General features: G+C 39.2%; 1 protein-coding gene across 2 annotated transcripts in view; it reads left to right on the top strand.

Moving 5' to 3' along the window:
• RELN (reelin) overlaps positions 1-20,192 on the top strand; it is a 272,354-nt gene that overhangs the window by 32,872 nt on the left and 219,290 nt on the right. For both annotated transcript variants that reach the window (XM_085040349.1, XM_085040356.1), the window contains exon 2: positions 11,497-11,607. In XM_085040349.1, the coding sequence (XP_084896475.1) occupies positions 11,497-11,607 (111 nt within the window). The remainder of the gene's footprint in view (positions 1-11,496; positions 11,608-20,192) is intronic.

Here is a 20,192-nt window from a genome sequence, read left to right as displayed (position 1 = left end):
GAATTCAGTATAAATACTGCTTCACTTTTTGTATAAGCCTTGCTATATTTTTCCCATATAAATCCTCATTTTATCCATTCCTTAACTTAAAATGTCAATCAATCTCTAGGCTATTTAGTAGTATTGTTCTAGTTTATAGAGGGGGGTTGTCTAGCTTTTTTTCTAATAGCATTCTTCACCAACTAAATGAGGGACTGCACTTAAGCAGAATTATTTTGTTGCATGAATCATACATACAAAATTAAATCACATTTTTAAACTCTTGTGTCCGTTCCCATAATAATACAGTACGATGTATTTTGATTCTCTTCCTCCTGTTCATGATTCTCAGCAACTTTCAGTGCATTTCAGTCTTCACTTTTCCATGCTACTTTTCTTTATTTTCTCCTTTCTAATCAGGACTCGTGTGCACTCTTGCCTGCTTGCTCCCCAGGGTCTATAGCCAACCCTCCCAATGCCTTGGTAACTACTTTGGGTCTGGACAAGCTGCAACTCAAACTGCTGGCTGTGCTGGGTACAACTGTTGTACAGAAAAGACTGAGATGAGCAGTTTGGGTGAGGAGGATGATGTTCTGCATACTCACTTGGCAGATGAATCCCAAGTCTGATATTAAAACAGATACCTGTGTGTCCCTTGCACTGCTGCTATATTGGATACCCAGTGTATTTAGACTGCAAAGCACCAGGTTATTTAAGGTCTCTAATTTCTGCAGTCCATTAAGCAATCTTGTTAAGCTCTGGTTTAAGGTAGATAAGCACATATATATTAAAGAAAAATGGAGTCAGAAACTTTATTGCTCACTCTTGTTCATAATGTAGACTATGAGACTATGCCAGCTTTCACTTGAATTCTATCACTCAAGGAATCCACTCTGAGGAGGGAGAACTGTGACTGATGAGGAAGAAATGTCATTGTCACGGCTTGATGCCTGAAGTTAAAAGTGGTCAAAATGATATTGGGAACTTATTAGGAAGGTAACAGCATCGTATGTCACACTGCTGAAGGTAGTAAAATTTAATGCTGTGTTACAGAAAAATGAAGGTAGTGGTGGTGGGGAACACAGGCAAAAATAATGCAGAATGTGTGGAACAGGATATTGGGAGTGAGTTTCAAAATATATTACCTTGATGCTAAGCATGAATAATCAAACATCACCACCTTGAACCTTAGGAATTATGAGGAAGGAATGAAGACTGAAACAACCAGGATCACTTTTACCACTGGGTGTGCAATACAACATTACACCCACATTTCTATGTTATGGATGCATCTGGTTGCCTCTGCTTGGAAAGGCTATAGTAAAACTAGATGATGAGAGAGAGAACATCTTCCTGTGTAATGGGAAGCTAAAGTAAATTTCCTCAGTTTTGGAAAATGGATAGTTGAGAGAATTGTGAAAGTTATCTCTAAATGTTGAATTCTCTTGATAAAGCAAACATTTCCCTGATATTGAAAATAGAAGAATTAGAGAAAAGAGAGCGTAAAAATAAAGGGAAAACATCTTCATACATTATGCAATTAAATGCTGGAGCTCCTTGTCACCTGAAGCTGACTGACAGTGAGTTCATTCGATCCCCTCTCCCTGGTCATTGATAAAGATATTAAAAAGGAGTGGCCCCACTACTGAGCCAGGGGAACACTATTTGCAATTGGCCACCACTTTCTGAGCTCAGCTATGCAGCCAGTTTTTCACCCAGTGAACAGAGCACATTTTCAAGCCATGGGCAGCCAGATGAGTCCTTATTCTCCAGCATCAATTGAACTCCTGCATTTCACAATATATGCTTATCATAATTTATGTGTCTGTAAAAGGATTTGTGTTACTTTAGCCTGATGTAAACATGTTCAACAATCTGGTTTTAGATGACTTGCTTCCTTACCTAGAATTAAGACAAAAGTTCTTGCAAATGTTTAGATATTACTGAGTTATAACAAATTCCTCGTAGATAATTATACTTGCTCTCTTTTCAAGCCAGGCTTCATTTTCTTTTTTAAAGCTATTGTTAAATGTGTACTGAGAGGTTGTTTGTCTTTTGAGGACAGCAGAATAAAAGGATTTACCAAACTCTTCTGAAAATCCTCACAGTGCAGTAATATTCAAACCTTCTAAATAATTTATTGAGAGCACAGCCAACAATATGAAATTTTCATGTATGGGTATCAAACAGGCAACCTCACATAAACTTGAAAGGCATGAAAAATAAGGTTAGGCTTCAAAATGGGGGTCAATAGTCTCAGGCTTAGAGTAACAAAAAGGTAATCACAATAATGTTTAATCTTTTTTTAGGAAAAATTTTATGTTGGTTCATTTCATAGAAGCATGAGAGAATTTGAATTTGAAACTTAATAGGGAGAATGGTGGTTGCTGAATAAGGATACAAACCAGTTCCAACATACACCAGTAATGAGACTTATTTCATGCCCTGTGTAGTTGGTGAGGTCAGGGAATGACCACCATCTCTTCCTAGATGCTCCTGGGACTTTGGATAAGAGAAATAATATACTATCACTGACAAAATACATTTCACAGTCATTTGAGTCTAACCATCATGTAAATACTGTTAAAGCATATTTTACTGGCTGTTATGTTATGCAAATAACTCTCATATTAACAGTATTTTGTTGCCCAGAGGTGCATGCCAGTAAATAATATGATTTGGTTTGTGTTTCTTAAGCTAAAACTATAAATAACTGTCCTTTTCAGTCATTGCAGGAAATGGTATTTAGATGATAATTCTCGTTTTGTACACAATTTGATTCAGGGGTTTAATTTTTAGAGACATAGCTGATGTACATTTTAGTGAAACAGATTTTGTTTCACATGCAGGTTATTGTTTTTACTGCTCAAACTCCATTGATACTATTCAGGCCTCTGTGAATTATCAAATGGGATAACAGGCATTTGCTGATAGCCTTTGGAGTGTTTTGGTACTACAAGGGCTTGCTAAGTTGCTAAGCATTAGTGATGTATTTGGCATAACACAAGAAAGAAGATAAAGATAGTCATTGTCTCTCATGTCCTCGGGTGAGCTCTGCATTCTGCCTAGTTCCTGCACAGTTCCCTCTGATGTGGGCAATAGTTGGACGTTTTAATAGAAATTGGATAATTAAGTTAGTCTGTGTGAATGGCTCTTGGTGGGAATAATCTGAGTTTAGCCATCTTCAGTGTTGACATCTACAGCTGAGCTTTACAGTCTAGGCTCCCTTTATAGTCAGTGAGGAGAATCAGACATTTCTGGAGTGTGATTCATCTGGTCTGTTTTAAACATCAACATTAGGGGGAGATTTACAGCCTAAATGGGGTGACATAAATAGATGTGATGTTCTCTGGAGCTTTATATAGCAGTAGCACATATTCACTGGGCCACTGACTGAAACCTCCATCTTCTCCTTCCAAGAAGGCTGCCCCAAAAGGAGGAGAGGCTGTGCCTCTCTCTGTGCCAGCTGGTATTCACTTTTTTCCCATAAAAAATGCAATGCCTGCAGCTGAGGGACAGTGGCTGGGCCACACAGGCAGTGAGTTTAAAATATTTTAAACTAATATTTCATTGGGAAATCCAGATTTAAATCCTCTTACCTAGGTGAGAGCCTTAATTGCCCATCTGTTGGTTAAAAGCAGGATGCTATGACAGCAGCCAGTCTTACCTCTCCTCTGTCAGGTCTCTGAGCTGTGCCAACATGTTTGGTGATGCCAGCTGGAACAAAGCACCTCTCTGCTCAATGTGGCCAAGTTTCTGGCTTTGAATATGGCCAGAAATGTATTTATTGATACCTAGGAAGTCAGACTCATGGGTCTCACATTGGAGTTCTGTTCACAGGTCTAACCATTGGACTCTTCACTTTTAGTGAGATGGGAGCTCTGAAGCACCTTGGACCATGTAAACAATTGTGACCAATCCTTTTTAGTTTAGGAATACAAGAATAAACACTTTTTATATTGCTGCTGATGTCATCATCACTGTCTTGTTATGAAATTTCAAAAATACAAGTAATGTCTCTGCAAATAGTCCGTTCACAAGGCTGATAGGCTACTCTTTGCATCAATGACAAATGATGTCTCTGGATATCGTGTTACGGACATCTTGCCACACATCTGCAATCTATTTTCAGTTCTCTGTTGCTCATTACCAATTTAGGAAAGGATTTGAAAAGCTGTAAAGACAGAGATTTGATGGAGAATGGGGCAGAAACACTGACACTATACTGTAACACAAAGCAACACCAGATCATATTTTTAAGCTGTCCAGAACAAAGTTCAAAACTTGTACATTTTTACTCCCCTCCTTTGGAGAGTAATTGCTAACTGGAATTACTGGTGAGGGTATCACAGATTAGAGATGGTTCTGTTCTGTACATCTTCAAGAAAAGCTCACTGCTGTGTTATTGTGAATTTAGTACTTTGGTTGTGGGCTTCAGAAAACCAATACCTAAGTGAGAATGCTTTGAGTTGTAAAGACTGCATGTCTGTTTACTTAACCATGCTGAAATGTCTTTTTTCTGCTCTCTTCCACCTACTTGGGGAAAATCAAAACCAGTATGAGTAAGAATCCTGTGGGTTTTCTGCTTTTGTTGTTGCTGAATGATGTGTAGACCTGTGATTCATACTGTTCTTGCGTGTCTGTCTGGCATTCATATTTGAAATCACTATATAATTATAAATTTCTCGACTTTGTGTTCCTTTGAAAGCAAAGTATGTCTGTGAGCAGTAAAAATTAGTTTGATGTCAACATGAATTTCACTAGTCTCCTAAAAATTTCTTTTTTAGTAATAAGGTTCTGGATGCAATTCAGTGTATGCACTTTCTGGATTCTTGTAACAAACCCTTCTCCACTATTCACTTACAAGTACATTTATCAGCACACTGTTTGGAATGCATACATGTAAAACTCTGCCATAGTATTTATAGATTTCTAATCACTCTGGCGTCTTAACAGTTGCCTTTAAATAAAGCATCAGGGCTTATTCTTTTCTTACTAGCAATTTAATCTGTAGTTGGCATTTCAGGAGTGGTCTGGTATTTTAAGGATTTGGACTGGGTATTACCTGTGCCCTGACAGCACTGCATGCCCAGATGGGTCACTTGTGTTTGGTGTTGCATGAGGGTGGCGGAAAGATTCCTTTGCCTAAAAAAGGGGACCAACTGGGAAGGGACAAAGTGCATCTTTCCCATGTTGAAGAGACTGAGTGGAGACCTCATTGCAATTACAACTTCCTCATGAGGGGCAGCAGAGTGGCAGATACTGTTCTCTTCCCTGTGGTGACCAGGGACAGGATCCGAGGGAATGGCCTCAAGCTGCATCAGGGGAGGTTTAGGTTGGATATTAGAAAAAGGTTCTTCCCCCAGAGGGTGGTTGGGCACTGGAACAGCCTCCTCAGGGAAGTAATCACAGCACCAGCCTGGCAGAGTTCAAGAAGCATTTGGACAATGCTCTTGGGCAAATAGTATGACTCTTGGGGACGGTGCTGTGCAGGGCCAGGAGCTGGACTTTGATTCTTATGGGTCCCTTCCAACTCAGCATGTTCTGTGAATGTAGTGTGATGTTGACAGTCCTTGCTGTATTGATGTTAGTCTCCATTCCCCTTGCAGGATCCTGCAGCACTGTGAAGGGCCAGAGGCCTCTCTGAACAGTGCCAGTGCACACCTGACTTGCAGAGGCTGGTATATTTTTTTAGGAGTGAATACAAAACAACCCAATAGCATTACTTAAGTATAAATAATTTATTTCCATTTAAGAGGAAGGTTTCCAGCCATGACTCAGGTGATGATGCAATATTACAGTACTACATGGAACTGGCTTTGACCTTGACAAGAGCCTAAAAAAATGCCTGTCATTGCTTTGGTGCAAGAAAGCCTCATTTCAGGAAGTCCACTGTCTGTGGCGATCCCATTTCACATACCAGAATTATTTTCTGTTTTATTTATGGTATACAAAAGTGCAGTTTTACACTGTGGCTATGTCTTGACACACCTAAACAGTGTGTGGGGCATCAAAGATCTTTGCCTTTATCAATTCCTCCTTATACTCTGTGATTGTCATCAACGGCAGCTGCAAATTCTGTGGAATTTCTGTATATATCCACCCTCTTAGTGATATTTAGCTGGTGCTGAAGAGCAGCCAGAGTAGGTATGACCTGTCAGTGGCAGGTATCTCCTGAGATGATCACCTGGCTCTTTTTCTGCTTTTAGTTTAGATGCACTGGCTATATTTCGAGTCTTTTGAATATCAGTTAAAATAGATCTGCCTTTTTGGAGAGTAGATAAGTCCCTTGAGAGAATGTAAGGCAAATTTTATGCAATTACTTACACCGATTAATAGATTTCTATAATAGTATGCAGTATGTGTGGCAACTAACTCTGAAAACAGTGAAAATTATGTTCTTAAGAATAGAATTAATTTCTTATAAATATTTGATGATAACTACACTTCAGAGCCCATTTTGTCTTTCCTGTTATGCTGCTACATCTACCTACAGTATAATTTCAGCAGAATCTTTGCCAGCCTCCTTCTTCCTGACCCGCTTCCTCCTTGAGTCATGTCAGCTCCTGGCATAGCCCGGGGCACTGCTGTTCCTTGTCCCGTGGGAGGCACCAGCTCCAGGGCTCTCGCAAAAACTTGTAGTGCAAAATGAAAGGCTTCTCCAGAAAAGGCTGCTGCATCCCCTCCCTTCCCAAGGAAATAACACCAAAGCTTCCCAGAGAGGGTGGCACTGGTGGGATGAGGCCAGTCTGTGTGCCCACTGAACCAGCATAGCTAGCAAATGAACACAGCAGCAGGTGTGTGCTGAGGAGTTGCAGTCAGCAGCTCTCCATGATTTTTGGTGGAAAATTGAACTGAGGCCCTCTTGATTCTCAGAAACACATTTTGTGACCACAGCCATTGTACAGAAAGAAGGGTAGAGCAAAACAACACCAGAAGATAACTTCCATGGTATTTCCCACCCCTAATATGATTTTTTTTCATGGAACCATTTCCTAGGCTTTCACAAAATAAACTAGAGTTATTTGCTAATCTGTGTATTCCTGTCCATGTGTTTTGTGGACAGGAATGTTTCATATCCATCATGCAAACACTGTTCTCTTGATTTAGAAGATGGATATGGCTGCTTTTGTGGCTGTTGAGCAGCATGTGAGGCTGACCCACACTTTGTTGCTGGGTTTTACACCTGGTCTCTCCCCAGTCACTGTGTAAGTCCCTCATACTGAACCTTTCTAGGGTTCTCAGGCTACCAGTGCAGATCCCATCTCCTGCTTTTTGTCACCTTCTGGCTATTTTCTCCAGCTGTGGTCCCTTCACCCTCACTGCTCCCCATTTTTTCTCCAAAAATTTCTCTTCCCCTATTCCCTGTACTGGTTCTAGTCAACACCTCCTCCATATTTGTTCACTTTTGCCCTCAGGTCTATTTTTGTGTCTCCTAAGTTCAAATTATTGGTGACAGTGTTGGTCACACTTGTTAAGCAACTTCGTTTTTATGACATTTTGCACATTTCTCAGCGTTTTCAGAAGTGGGGTTTTGATGAATTGATGTTTTCTCATCAGAAGCACAGACTTTTGATAAAGATCCCTCTCTTTGCCCTTTCTTTCCAACCAGCAGATATGACTTCCTACTTTAAAACACTGAGAAACTTTCTAGATCAAAGCATCATCAGAAATGATATATCCACAAAGCATTTTTGTTCCAACAAAGCAGTATAGCTGGACTGAAATATATTTCATGGGACTTTTTTCAGGGAGCTTTTATTAGCCAGACTGTGCTCTAAGAGTACTAAGTGAGGACAGAATCTCCAGAAATATTTAGATACTAAAAATGAAAATGTCTCTGTTGAGCATGTGTCAACTCTGGGTTTTTTTATGTGTGTATATATATATAAAAAATATAATTTGTCCAAACTTGGAGGAACACTCTCACATTTCAGAGCAGAAGAATTGATGAAAGCAAAGGACAGTGGAATTTTTCATCCAGGGCAACACATTTTTCGCTAACCTCATCTCAGAAATGAAGTGTTTTGATTGAAATTGCTTCTTCCTTAAGTAATTAAATCAGTCTGAGGCAGACACCATGAAAAACAAACCAGCCCAAGAAGTCCAAGAGGGCAAAAACTGGCAAAAGTCTCAGGAACTGAAAATAGAAGGAAGTGTTGAGCAACTCTTAAAGTAGTTACCACCTTTGCCTCTAAAATTAGCAGTGTGGTGTCTGATAAGTAGGTTGCTCCAAAACACAGCCCTCATGCGTTTCTTGGGAAGATGTTCTCATCTCCTGGATGAGAACCTCTTACTCTGGACTATTTCAAAGCAATTCAGGGCTTCCTACCTCCATCTGTGCCTTGGGTTGTGTTCTCCCATTCCTGGTGTGAGGGTGAGATAAGTGGAGCCAGGGATCCCTGGCTGTCCTGGCACAGCAGCCAGGAGGGCTGGCATTGGAGGCTGTGCTGTGTGGCAGCGTCCAGCAAACCCCTGCCCAACCATTCAGACCCCAGGGACAGGAAGGCCTCCTCACTTCTTCACTCACCAAATTCTCCTCCCAAAGAAGGTTCTTCTTGAGGATGGAGCAGTGCCTGCTCAGGCTCACAGATGACACCTGCTGCTGTGTTGCCCCTTGGGTGCCATGGGGCAGCAGTGGGGCAGTGCCAGAGCCCACCTTGCTTGCCCAGCCCTGGGTGCTCGGGGCAGCTGTGCCTTTCCAGATGTTTTCCTAAGTCCCAGTGGGTCATGGCATTGGTCCCTGCTTCTGTAGTGCCAGATATTTGGCATCAACTACATATGGCGTGAGCCAGTGTAAGCCTGGGGGAGAGAAACTTCTTGTTGCTTTTGGAAGGGGAATTTCAGTGCCCTCAGTAACAAGCCCTAGTCCCTTCATAAAATCACAGTCCTGTTGCTGGGCTGTGCATTAGCACAGCTTTCCTGCTCTTGGTCATTATCATTTGGCATAGTGTGTGTTTTCTTTCATTTTATGGGAATTTGATGTATTTCACCAGTGGGTAGGAAAAAAAAATCATCACTGAGAATGTCACGATTAATTTTTTTTCTTTTGAAGAACTATGAAATTATTCTGAAATGTATGACACGTGTATAATAACAGCCTAGTGCTCTGTTTTTAAAAAATGTGCTAGAGGCGTTGTGCAGTTTCCCAGAGGCTTAATGAGGGAGCCATACTGTGCTGGAAATTTTTCAACAATAAAAATTGACCTATTACATGCTTATGTAAAATGAGGGTTGACAATCACACAAATATGTCCAAAGTCAAATACAGGCATTGTGAAATATCACTTCTTTCCCATAGAGAAACTGGTCACCTGTTCACAGTAGGCTTTTGCATTATATCCTATCCAGTAAAGAATAAGATGCTTCCCCACAGGGAAACAAAATGGCAGCAAAGTACTGGCCCAGTGCCCTTCTATCAATGCTTTTCACTGACTCTTTTGCCAAGTCTTCAAAAATAACACATAGGCATACTTTTCAACATATGTTTTGCCTCTTTGTTGGTTTAAAGGCATAAAGGGAAGAAAAGGTCATGTATTATTCACCACTTCATCATCAAATGCAGGACAAATTCATTGTTTGCTTGTTTGATTTTATTTTACTCTCCCTAACATATCTTTCATTTAAAAAATATCTAGAGTCTTTTGCTATTCTTTTAACATGTATCAGAAGTGGCCTCTTCTTAAAAACTGAACATATGGCTCTGAACCTGCATCTAAATTCAGGGAAGTTTCTATTGCAAAACACTGAAATTTGGAGTCATGGGAGCAGAAAACTTGGATTCAGGGTTTATTCAGTGTATACTATTGAATAATCAAAGAAAGGAAGATAATTAAATACAAAGAATTGAAGAATAAATTAAACATGGTAAATATTGCTCCTCTGCTTAAAATAAATTCAGCTACTGTCACCATTTTTATGTTTATTTAAAATATTAAACACCAAGTTTAAGCCAAATGTGTACCACAGAGGAAACACTAAATGACTATTTGGACTTAAGAAAGCCTACTGTTTCTCTGCTGAATGTGTACCATCAGTGAATATCCTAGCAGTCACCTTGCAGTATCTTGCTTCAGTTCCCAGTTACTGGCTCATGATGTCCCTACCAAGAGAGAGAAACACAGGGAGATGAAATGTGATTTGGGGAGTGATCAGAGTTTATCAGCAATCCCTGACAAGCACCAATCTCTCTGTATTAAGGGAATAGAAAGGATTGAGGTATGAAAGCAAAATGAGTGTGGTAAGTTAGGTCTGGATGCATCCTCAGTGTACGAGGCTACAAGTCATACAAGTCTTCTTCAGCAGGGAGAGCTTTTTTTTGTAGATCTTTGCTCTTCATAAGGCAATTCTAAAAAGAAGAAAACCACCTATATGTAGGCCATAGATTTGCAATGCAGTTTATCCATGTTTAATTAAGTATGGATTAAGATTGTAGTAAAAGGATGATTATAGACAGACAAAGCTGAAGAGCAAAAAAGAGGAAAATTATATCACAAAGACACGGAGGCCCTGCAGAGAGACTTCATATGGTTGGTGGTTGTCCTGGCCTCTGATTCGTTGAGGTCTCTCTGTAGGGCCTCCCTGCCTTCAAGGGAGTCAGCAGCTCCTCCCAGTTTTGTATCTTCTCTGAACTTGCTCAGTATTCCCTCCCGTCCTGTGTCCAAGTCATTTATGAAGATATTGAAGAGCACAGAGCTGAGGATGGAGCCCTGTGGAACCCTGCTAGTGACAGGTTTCCAGTCTGAGGTCACCTGATTTACTATAACTTTCTGCCCAACCCGTGAGCCAGTTGCTTACCCATCACATGTGTTCATCCAGCTGTGTGCTGGATATTTTTCAAATGGATCTTGTGAGAGACTGTATTGAAAGCTTTACTGAAATCCAAAAATGTTACATCAATTGGTTTCCCTTGTGGGTTACCTTGTCAAACACACAAAAATAAAAATATGAGAATTAGTGTGTACAAGAATTAAATACTGAAAGAATTTTCAATTCTAACAAAGAATATATAGATTCCAATGTTACTTGTAGTTGCTTTTTGGGTATTTTCTGCTCTTACTTAAGAATCTCTTAAAAATACATTCCTGAGCTATTTAGATACACACAATCTGTAATATCTCAGATGCTTAAATAATTTAAATGTATAATGCTATAATAAGCATGATAACTGTAACTTGGCATTCTATTTAGGTACAGAAAGAACAGTACCATAATCTTGGTTATTTCATTGCTTTTACTACACTCTAATGTCTTGACAATTGCTTACATGCCATGGCCTCCAGTACATTATTTTCTAACTCATTGTGCATTTTGTGAATAGCACAGTTTGTGCTTCTGGCAAAGGCAACTTCCCAAGCACCAACTGAAAGTAAAAGAAATATAATAAATATTGGGGGAATTCAGATGCATTTGGTGGACTGTATGATGGGATCTCATTCCAGAGCAAGAGCCTGCTCACAGAACATGTATGGGATCTTAAATATAATACTTACACATATTTTATTTCTCTCATTTCAGTGACTATTTCGACAAGTACCTTCTTTGATGGCTTACTGGTAACTGGGCTCTACACATCTACCAGTGTTCAGGCTTCCCAGAGTATTGGTGGTTCCAGTGCTTTTGGATTTGGTAAGTCCAGTGTCATTTACCTTCTGCAGCCCAGGGTAATTATTAATGCTTGGTTGTACAGAGGACATCAGCAGCAACACAATTAATGAAGCAGGTTAATTTAGACTGAGTAATCAATAATATGTGGAAGTCAGTGGGAGTCAATGAGATGAGGCAGTGGTGGCTTTTAGGCAGATTTTATTGCTCCCTATACCACCTTCATCTTTGCTTAGCCCTGGCATTAGTATGCTAAATAATATAAATTTTCAGAGAGAAAAGCCTCAGCAGCTAAATTGTTTTAAACAGCCATTTCTAAATGGTGTGACATTTTGTATAAACTGAAGCATTTGGCCCAAAGCCTCTAACTGTTCTGGGGCTGAAAACCTGTTTCCTTTAAGCTTATATCAACCTACTTTTTCCATTCAGTTAATAGCATCTTCTTTAAAACCACAGTGCATGTCCAAAAAGCAGAATTGTAGTAAAAGGGGTATGATAGGCTTTGCAGAATTATCATGTATTTCAGGTTCTGCTGTAACATTGAACAGTAGCAGCTGTGCTAAGGACACACATTTTAAAAATAATCCCTTCTAAACTTGTGCAAGTTATTGACAGCTATACCTTTTGCAGTTTGTTATTTGGTAACATTTTTTATATCCTTACAAATAGTAGTAATAATTGTGTTGCTCCAGTGACCCTAACAAGCAATCTGTGGTGAATGTACAAAACCAGGTACCAATTGTAGGGGACACCAACATCACTGCACTTGCAGTAGTATCTTTAAATGTTAATTTGTCTGCTTGGGCCAGAATTCAGTACTTTCTTCATAATAAGCAAGACAGAAAGAACTTATCAATGTGAAATTTCTGGGATGGCCAAGTTACCTTGCCATAAATAGGTGTTTGTATCATGCCATAGGGGAGACCATGGCAAACTCACTGGGCAAAGTACACAGGTCATGTTTAATTACACCTAAGTAAGAATGACAATTAAGCAAAATTTTAAAATCCTAAATACCTCAATGCATTTCCAAAGAATGTCTGTATTTTTTCCTAAACATGTTTCTTCATTTGTACAACAAGGATGTTCCAGTGAATGTTTTATTGAGATAGATGTTAAAGTAACATGCGATATTTGACAGAAAAAACAACATGGCCTTCTTTAACTTGCCAAAGGTCATTCTCTAGCTCTTGATGTGTGACTTTGACCATTCTGTCACTGTAAGGTAACCAAAAATTAAACTGGTGACATGTGTGTTCTGTATTCAAAAGAAGCTCCAAGCCTATAGGCTGGAAAAATACAAAAGCCAAAGTGATGCAAAAGCAGTCATGCGGAGTTGGAGCTGCTCCATTTTGCTCATCAATACAAATTCTCAAATATCAAGCTTGGGGAAATCTGATGTTCCATCTCAAACATGCTTCTACCTATGTCAGAGAAAAACTACTGCCATTTCTGATTTTTTTTTTTTTTTTTTTTTTACTTTCTATGGTAAATCAACAGGGTCAGTTGTGTTACAGTGTTAGTTACAAAATATTTTAAATAAGAGACAAATTTTGCTGATTTTTTTTGCTACTTCCTAAGATTGTATATATATTGAAAATAAAACCCCAACCAATCTGAACGTTTCATAACAGATGATGCTCTTGTGCAGTGTCTTTGAAGTCACAGTAAAAACTCAACAGTGAAAGAATAATGACAATGGCTTTTAAATGCAGTTTTTTTATGAATGCTCAATCTATAAGGTACTGATGGCTTTCAGGACTAAGAACTATGTAAACTTTTCCTATCTCTACTTTGCAGTGAGAGATGAGAAGGCTGGCCTCTTCCAAAAAGCATTTAGCATGTAAATGATACACATTTAAAAATTATTTGGTAGTTTTAAAAGTTAACAGTATTTTAAAATATACCATTTGAAGTAGAGAAAGAGAGCAGTCTCCACAGTATTTAATATATTGTTTAGTAAAATATTAGGTGGGAGTGACAGTGTTTTGTTTTCTGAAGAAAACATAAAGCACTTTCTCCAGAAACCCTGGATCCATCTGTTGTGTCATCATTTCCAATCAGCAAAGAAGCTGTTTCTCCTTTGAGGCAAGTGATTGTGATATTCCAGTTAGATTTAGCTTGCTGGAAATTATGTTTTTTTAATGTTGAGGACTAGTGAGGTTCAGAGACCTCAATTCAAAGATTTATGTGGTTTATCATAGATTAGATGGGGGGAGGGCAAAGCTGGGCCTTTAAAACCTGAAGATAGTAATATTCTGAAATTGGGTTGATAGTGGTTGCTTATGGTGCAGGGAAGAATATTTTTTCTCCTTTGCAAAATTACCATTGAAATGCTCTTGTCTGTCTCACACAGGAGGTCACGCTAGATTATCATAATCTTCCAGACTGCCCAACAATTTGAAGTCTCCTTAACATACATATATTCTCTTCTGTGTCATGAGTTACTGTGTTGTGACTACAATTATCTTTTACCAGTTAAGGAAGTTACTTGATGGAGACACTATCATTGTCAGTTATCACAGTTAACCATGTCAAGAAGCTTTGAAGAAAAAAAAGATAAAATATTTTAATTCTAAAGATTATGTTTTCATTTTCTTTCTTTTTCAGTATATATATAGGCAATGAAATAGTTCCCAGTTTCCTCTGTGGGACTACACTGACACAAGGCTTGTTGAAATTTTTATTTTGGAAATCTTCTAACAATTTTTAGGGGAAAATGTGTGAGCTTTTGGTTAAAAAAGCTAATAGTGGTCATAAATATTAATATTTTGTCCCAGGCTGAACCATTGTCTGGGTTCAGATTACAGTAAAACTAAAACTGCAAAGCTAAAATTAGAACTTGGATCAAACATAAATGAGTTGAAACTTCCCTAACCAAGCTGGGAAGATCCTTTAGCAAAGAAAATATTTTTATAAGCATAAGGATATATACTAAAATATTCTTAAAAGCAGCTTTTAAGAAAAGTGTTTCTTTCTTCATTAGATCCCCTGATATCACATATGTCCATGGCTGAATCTCTCCAGTGCCATTTCCACTCTCCTTTTCTGATCAGTATGGTGTGTACGTGGAAATGTTCCCATGTCTTTCAGCGTTGTCTGCTGGAGGGCAATCCCACTCTTTATCTCCCTCTTTCACATGCCACACTGGTAACCCTCAGTGTTATTCCCACTCTGTCTGTCTCTGGAGATACATTTTGTAGTTCTGTGGAATCTCTTTATCCATCAGTGCTTTTCCTTTCTTCTGCTTTTGTCTCTGAGGGTTCATGTTGGTGTTTGGCCTTTTTACGACAGCTTGGGTCATCTGCCTGTGCTCTGGGGGTTGTGAGCCCACCAAGATTATTCTTCCGTACAGTCATTTAGGGGCTCTCACTTCTTGGCTTAGTCCAAATGTAAAAGAGGAAAGTGGGAGGAGTACTAAAAAATATATTAGAAAGTTACAGAGTTGGTGGTGGGTTTGCTGGGAATGATTGCTTGCAAATGAGAGTAAGGATAAATGGTTTGGTGAGTGGTAGGGGAACCACTCTGTAGCTGGGCAGAAGCACGAAAATACCACATGGCTCCTCCAAAGCTGTGTGCTCTGGAAAGCAGGGAGCAGGGAGTGTGGTATCATTTCTACAATTAAAGGAGGAGATTACAGCCTAATCCCTCAGCAGCGATAAGGAGCGCTGTGAGCTGAGGACCTGAATCTGTCTCATTACACAGGATCATCCTGCTGACAGGCTGCTGGAACAGACAGATGTGCTGGGCTGTGCACATCAAAGCTTGCCTTTGACCTGCCACTCACACTGCATCTCCATGCGTTCCCCTTCTTCCCAAGGCTTTCTGGCTCCCTGGTAGCTTTTCACATGATGAATACATGAAAAATTATATTTAAGTTTGGTGTAATTAGTTTCTTACAAACTAGGGTGGGAAACATGAGCCTTTCTAGCTAAGCTGCCCAAAACCTAATTTTATGCAAAATCATAATGACTACACTGATGTGTACCTTTTAATAAATGTGGAATTAACAAGTAATTTCATTATACCATTTATATATGCATTAACCTTCCAACCTAAATTGCAAAGGTCTTCTTGGAAGTTTGTATGTTCTGTTGTAGTAGAGACAGTGGATTTCAAGCACTCATTACACTGGAAAGTGTTGCCATAGGCCTAATTGGAAAACAGAAATTTTTTGTTTATATTCTGTGTTGGTTTACACAACTTGTATTTTGCAATCTTTTAAAACAGTTGACTCCATTCTACTGTGAGGTCATAAACGCCTCATGAAATTTAGGTTTTGTTCAACTGTGTGGGCTACTTTATAAGAAACTAGCAGAGTGATGTTACCTGAGAAACATTTTAGTGCCTGAACTTGCATCTTCTAGAAAGCAAAAAATGGAAGATGAAAGATGATATTGCAGTCTTTTCTCTTTTGCAATTCTTTGTTTCTATATCATGAAGGTGATCATACATATTTTAAGTAACACATCGACTCTCTGGGATTTAAAAAATGAATAGTTACAAATATTCTTTGAAATATGATGAATAATAAATTTCCTAGAGGAAATCCTGGAAAGAGCAATCACCAGATATAATGTAATGCCAAGTAAATTATCTTATACTCTTTTCTTTTTATTATTCTATTGCCTTTTGACAGGATTAAAGCAACCATCACATAATCCTCCACTGGGTATTTTGGTTACATGTGTGATTGCACAGCTGACCAAAACCAAAACCCCCTCTCAATTTATAGAGGAAGGATCATTTTGGTCTGGTTCTGTGTGAGCTGGGAATTGGGAAAAAGGAAAAGAGTGTTTTCCAGTCCCTGTATCCCTTCTGAGCTGTCTCAGGGCAGAGTTACTGTAGGTGATGCTGCTTGGTGCTGCTTTCATCTCCAGATGAAGAAGGGCAGAGGGGTGCCTGGGTGGCTGAAGGACACCCACAGTGTTGTCCCCAAGGGGTACCACAGAAAATGCACCCCAGCTCTGTCAGCACATGGATCTGGACAGTGTATTAGAGGCATCCAAGGCTCCTTATAATCCTGGATAGCGTTTGTGGTTTTGAGCTTTCAGAGGCTTGATTTTGGCATCATCAAACACTGATGCTTCTGGGACAATGTTTTGTTTTCAGATTTTGACAGATAAAGGAAAATATCTCCCACTAACATTGTGAGATGGAAAAAGGCCAACTGTTGCATCTTCTTGTTAGGTGAGCCTATAAAATTCATCCCCCCTGCTCACTCTGCCTCTCTGTGCTTGCTCACAGGTCTAAAAAGTAAGGAATAGTCGGTAAATGACAACCCTTGAAAAAAGTATTCAGCTATGTGCATGCTACTGATCTTGAAGTGCAGTTTTTTAACTTACTGAAATTGCTGTGGATCCCTGGTTTACTTTGTGACAAGACAAATGGGCTCCAGGACCCTCCCTTCACACCAGAGATATTTGCCAGAAACCAAACAGATGGTAAACTAGGAAGAAATGACCCTCGGCATTCTCATTAGAACAGTTCGGGAAATTTTAATAGGCCCCCGTTTGCCTTGTGCTGTATCTAATACCCTTTGAACTGCCACTTTTTTTTCCATTTTTTTTTCTTTGTTACAAGTCAACTACTGCCATGTATATTTTAATAGTGATTATCAAATACAATTTGCCCAGAAGATGTAACAGCCCTCTGCTGCTAATTAGCAAAGTTTAAATAATCACTGAGTTCTGGAATAATTGGAAAGAGACACTGTTTTTTCTGCCAATGTATAATTACCAATTAACAGGAAGTTAAAATATCTGTATAGCAGTCATATCTTGGAGAATTTGTTAACAGTCAAATAGTGAGTTGATGTGAAACTGACACTGGTCAAGAAAGTTTACATTTGAGTTTAAAGATAATTCCACCTACAAATGGTATGTAATGAAACCATAATGACGATAAAACTTTGAAAGTCTGCATGTCATGATGCTTAATTACTACTTAATTGTCTTCATGGCCAAAAGCTGACCATTTCTGAAAGTGATTGACTATCATATGTGCCTTGTGGAAAGGGTTTTAGCTTTATTAATACAACATATATTCATTATCATGGCATAGGCAGTAATTACCCATGCTTGCCTGACAAGGAACTGTGTCCGCAAGTATATTAACTGCTGAGGAAGAAAACTCCCCATGTGCAATTGGGTAAGTCAGATGCCAGTGCCCTATGGTTACAGGACCAAGGTAACTTGAGAGGGAGCCTACACAGAAAATACTTTAACTGGCCTAGTTTTAGTCTAGTTTCACCCAGTCCAGTCACCCTGAACACTTCCATCCTTTTCTACAACTACTCTTGGACTTGTCAGGTTTGCCTAAGTCCAGCCATGGCAGCAGCAGCAGCTCCTGGACATCAGAATCCAATTTTGCCTAATCTCTTGAGAAGCTCTGAGTTAGTCCACAATTTAGTATTCATTACAGTGAGTGATGGTGTCTGCTCCACAATTTATTTCAAACGTCTTTGGAGCTTTATGAAGATAACAGTAAAATACTTCAAGCTTTTAACCTTTGAAATATACCTGCAGCTCCTGCTAGTATTTGTGTGGTCAAGGCTGAAAAGGGCAATGAACCGCTGTAGAGGTGTGGCACATGTAACATTATTTGTATTCATTAGCTCTGAACAGCAGGTGCAGGTGAGTGTTTAATTCTACAGGCAACACTTAAGGCTTTGCAGATGAGATCAGGGTAATAACTGCACTGGAGACACAGAGGAGCGTTTTCCACGTGGCAGTGCTTGTAAAGGGGCCCCTGGAGTTTTTTAACAAGAAAATGCCTTTAGAAATACTTTTCCACAGCCAAAACCAGAGTGTTAATTGAAGTGTTGGGGCCAATTTTGGTCCAATTTAGCAAGTGCATTTATTTAGTAGTGACCTTTTTTTCAGGTCTTATATACATCCTTTTTTTCCCCCTGGGTAGCCAGAAAACAGTATGGGGAAAAGCTAGAGCATAATTGAATTTTAATGTGAATTTTTCAATTGCATCTTAATTTTTTAATAAAATGCATTTAATAGAAAAACTGCTCTAAAAGTTTGTGATCTGATCAGTGGTTTTGCTACACCTCATATCTCTGAGAATATTCCTAATTCCAATAAGGTAAGGAATTAATTCAAAACATATTAAGATATTAAATATTCATTGTGACAAGTTGGTGATTTTTTACCTATACCAATATTTATTGAAAGTAATGCAAAACACTTTTTCAACTGTGCAAATTGTAGGTAATTTTAACAATGGAAAATAATATATAAATAGGAACACATAGCCCCATCTATATAGACATATGCATTAATTCCTAACTCTCCTTTTTTACCCCAATTTCAAGTACCATGTTCAACCAGTGCACTTTGAGTGCCATTAGCCAACATACTGCACATTTTCTTTTTTTTTGCAAGAAAAAAAAGGAAAAGGACCTGGGGGTGCTGATCCACAGTCAGCTGACCATGATCAGTGTGTGCCCAGGTGGCCAAGAAGGCCAATGGCATCTTGGCTTGTGTCAGCAATAATGTGGCCAGCAGGACCAGGGCAGTGATTGTCCCTCTGTACTCAGCACTGGTGAGGCTGCACCTCAAATCCTGTGCTCAGTTTTGGGCCCCTCACTACAACAAAGACATTGAGGTGCTGCAGTGAGTGCAAAGAGCAGCAGAGCTGGGGAAGGGTCTGAGCACAAGTCTGATGAGGAACAGCTGTGGGAGCTGGGGGTGTTGGGCCTGGTGAAAAGGAGGCTCAGGGAGACCTAATCACTCTCTACAGTTGCCCTAGAGGAGATTGTGGTGAGGTGGGACTCAGTCTCTTCTCTTCTCCCACGCAACAAGTGACAGGAAAATGAGAAACAGCTTCAAGTTGTGTCAAGTGATGTTTAGACTGGGTACTAGGAAAAATTTCGTCACGGAAACGATGGTTAAGCATTGAAAGAGCCGGTGCAGGGAAGCTGGAGTTACTATCCCTGGAAGTGTTCAAAAAATGAGTAGGTGTGTCACTTTGTGATATGGTTTAGTGGGCACATTAGTATTTGGATTTGATTTTGGACATGTTTTCTAACCTTGGTAATACTGTATTCTAAATCTTGCCTTAAAATCCATCTTCTCCATTTTTTGGGGGGGTAAATCACTCTTGTTTTCCATTGATTAGAGAAATGTCAATGGGTGACTGAATTCTCTTTTGTTACTGTTTTATTTTCTTAGCAATAACATTTGTCCTATTTGTTCATCGGCTAGAGTGTGATCTCTAAAGCAAGGACTTTCTTCTTTATTATTCTGTACAGACATGCTGGCACAATAAAACCCAATCTTTACTGTCCATTACTGTTATTATAATACAGATAATAGTGTAGAAACGTCAAGGAAAAATGAATTAAGACTTCATTGATTGCAATAACAATAACAAAATACTTTCCTCTCTGAAAGATGTTGTCATTATGCTTTGAGAGCTGCATTCAGCTGGATCGACAGGCTGGAGCTTCATGGTAACTTGTAGTAACAGAGAGGTATCTGTAATAAAGTGAGGGGGAAAGGCCATCATGTAGAAATTGAGGGCCATCTTAAAATTGCATTCTGTGTGTTTATGCCTCAAAAATATATCAAGCAAATGTTCCCATGGCTGCATGAACT

The sequence above is a fragment of the Lichenostomus cassidix genome, chromosome 1Aa, assembly GCF_008360975.1.
Source record: "Lichenostomus cassidix isolate B80296 chromosome 1Aa, HeHo_3.0, whole genome shotgun sequence".
Taxonomy (NCBI): Eukaryota; Metazoa; Chordata; class Aves; order Passeriformes; family Meliphagidae; genus Lichenostomus; species Lichenostomus cassidix.
This window is presented reverse-complemented; position numbering and strand designations above follow the sequence as displayed.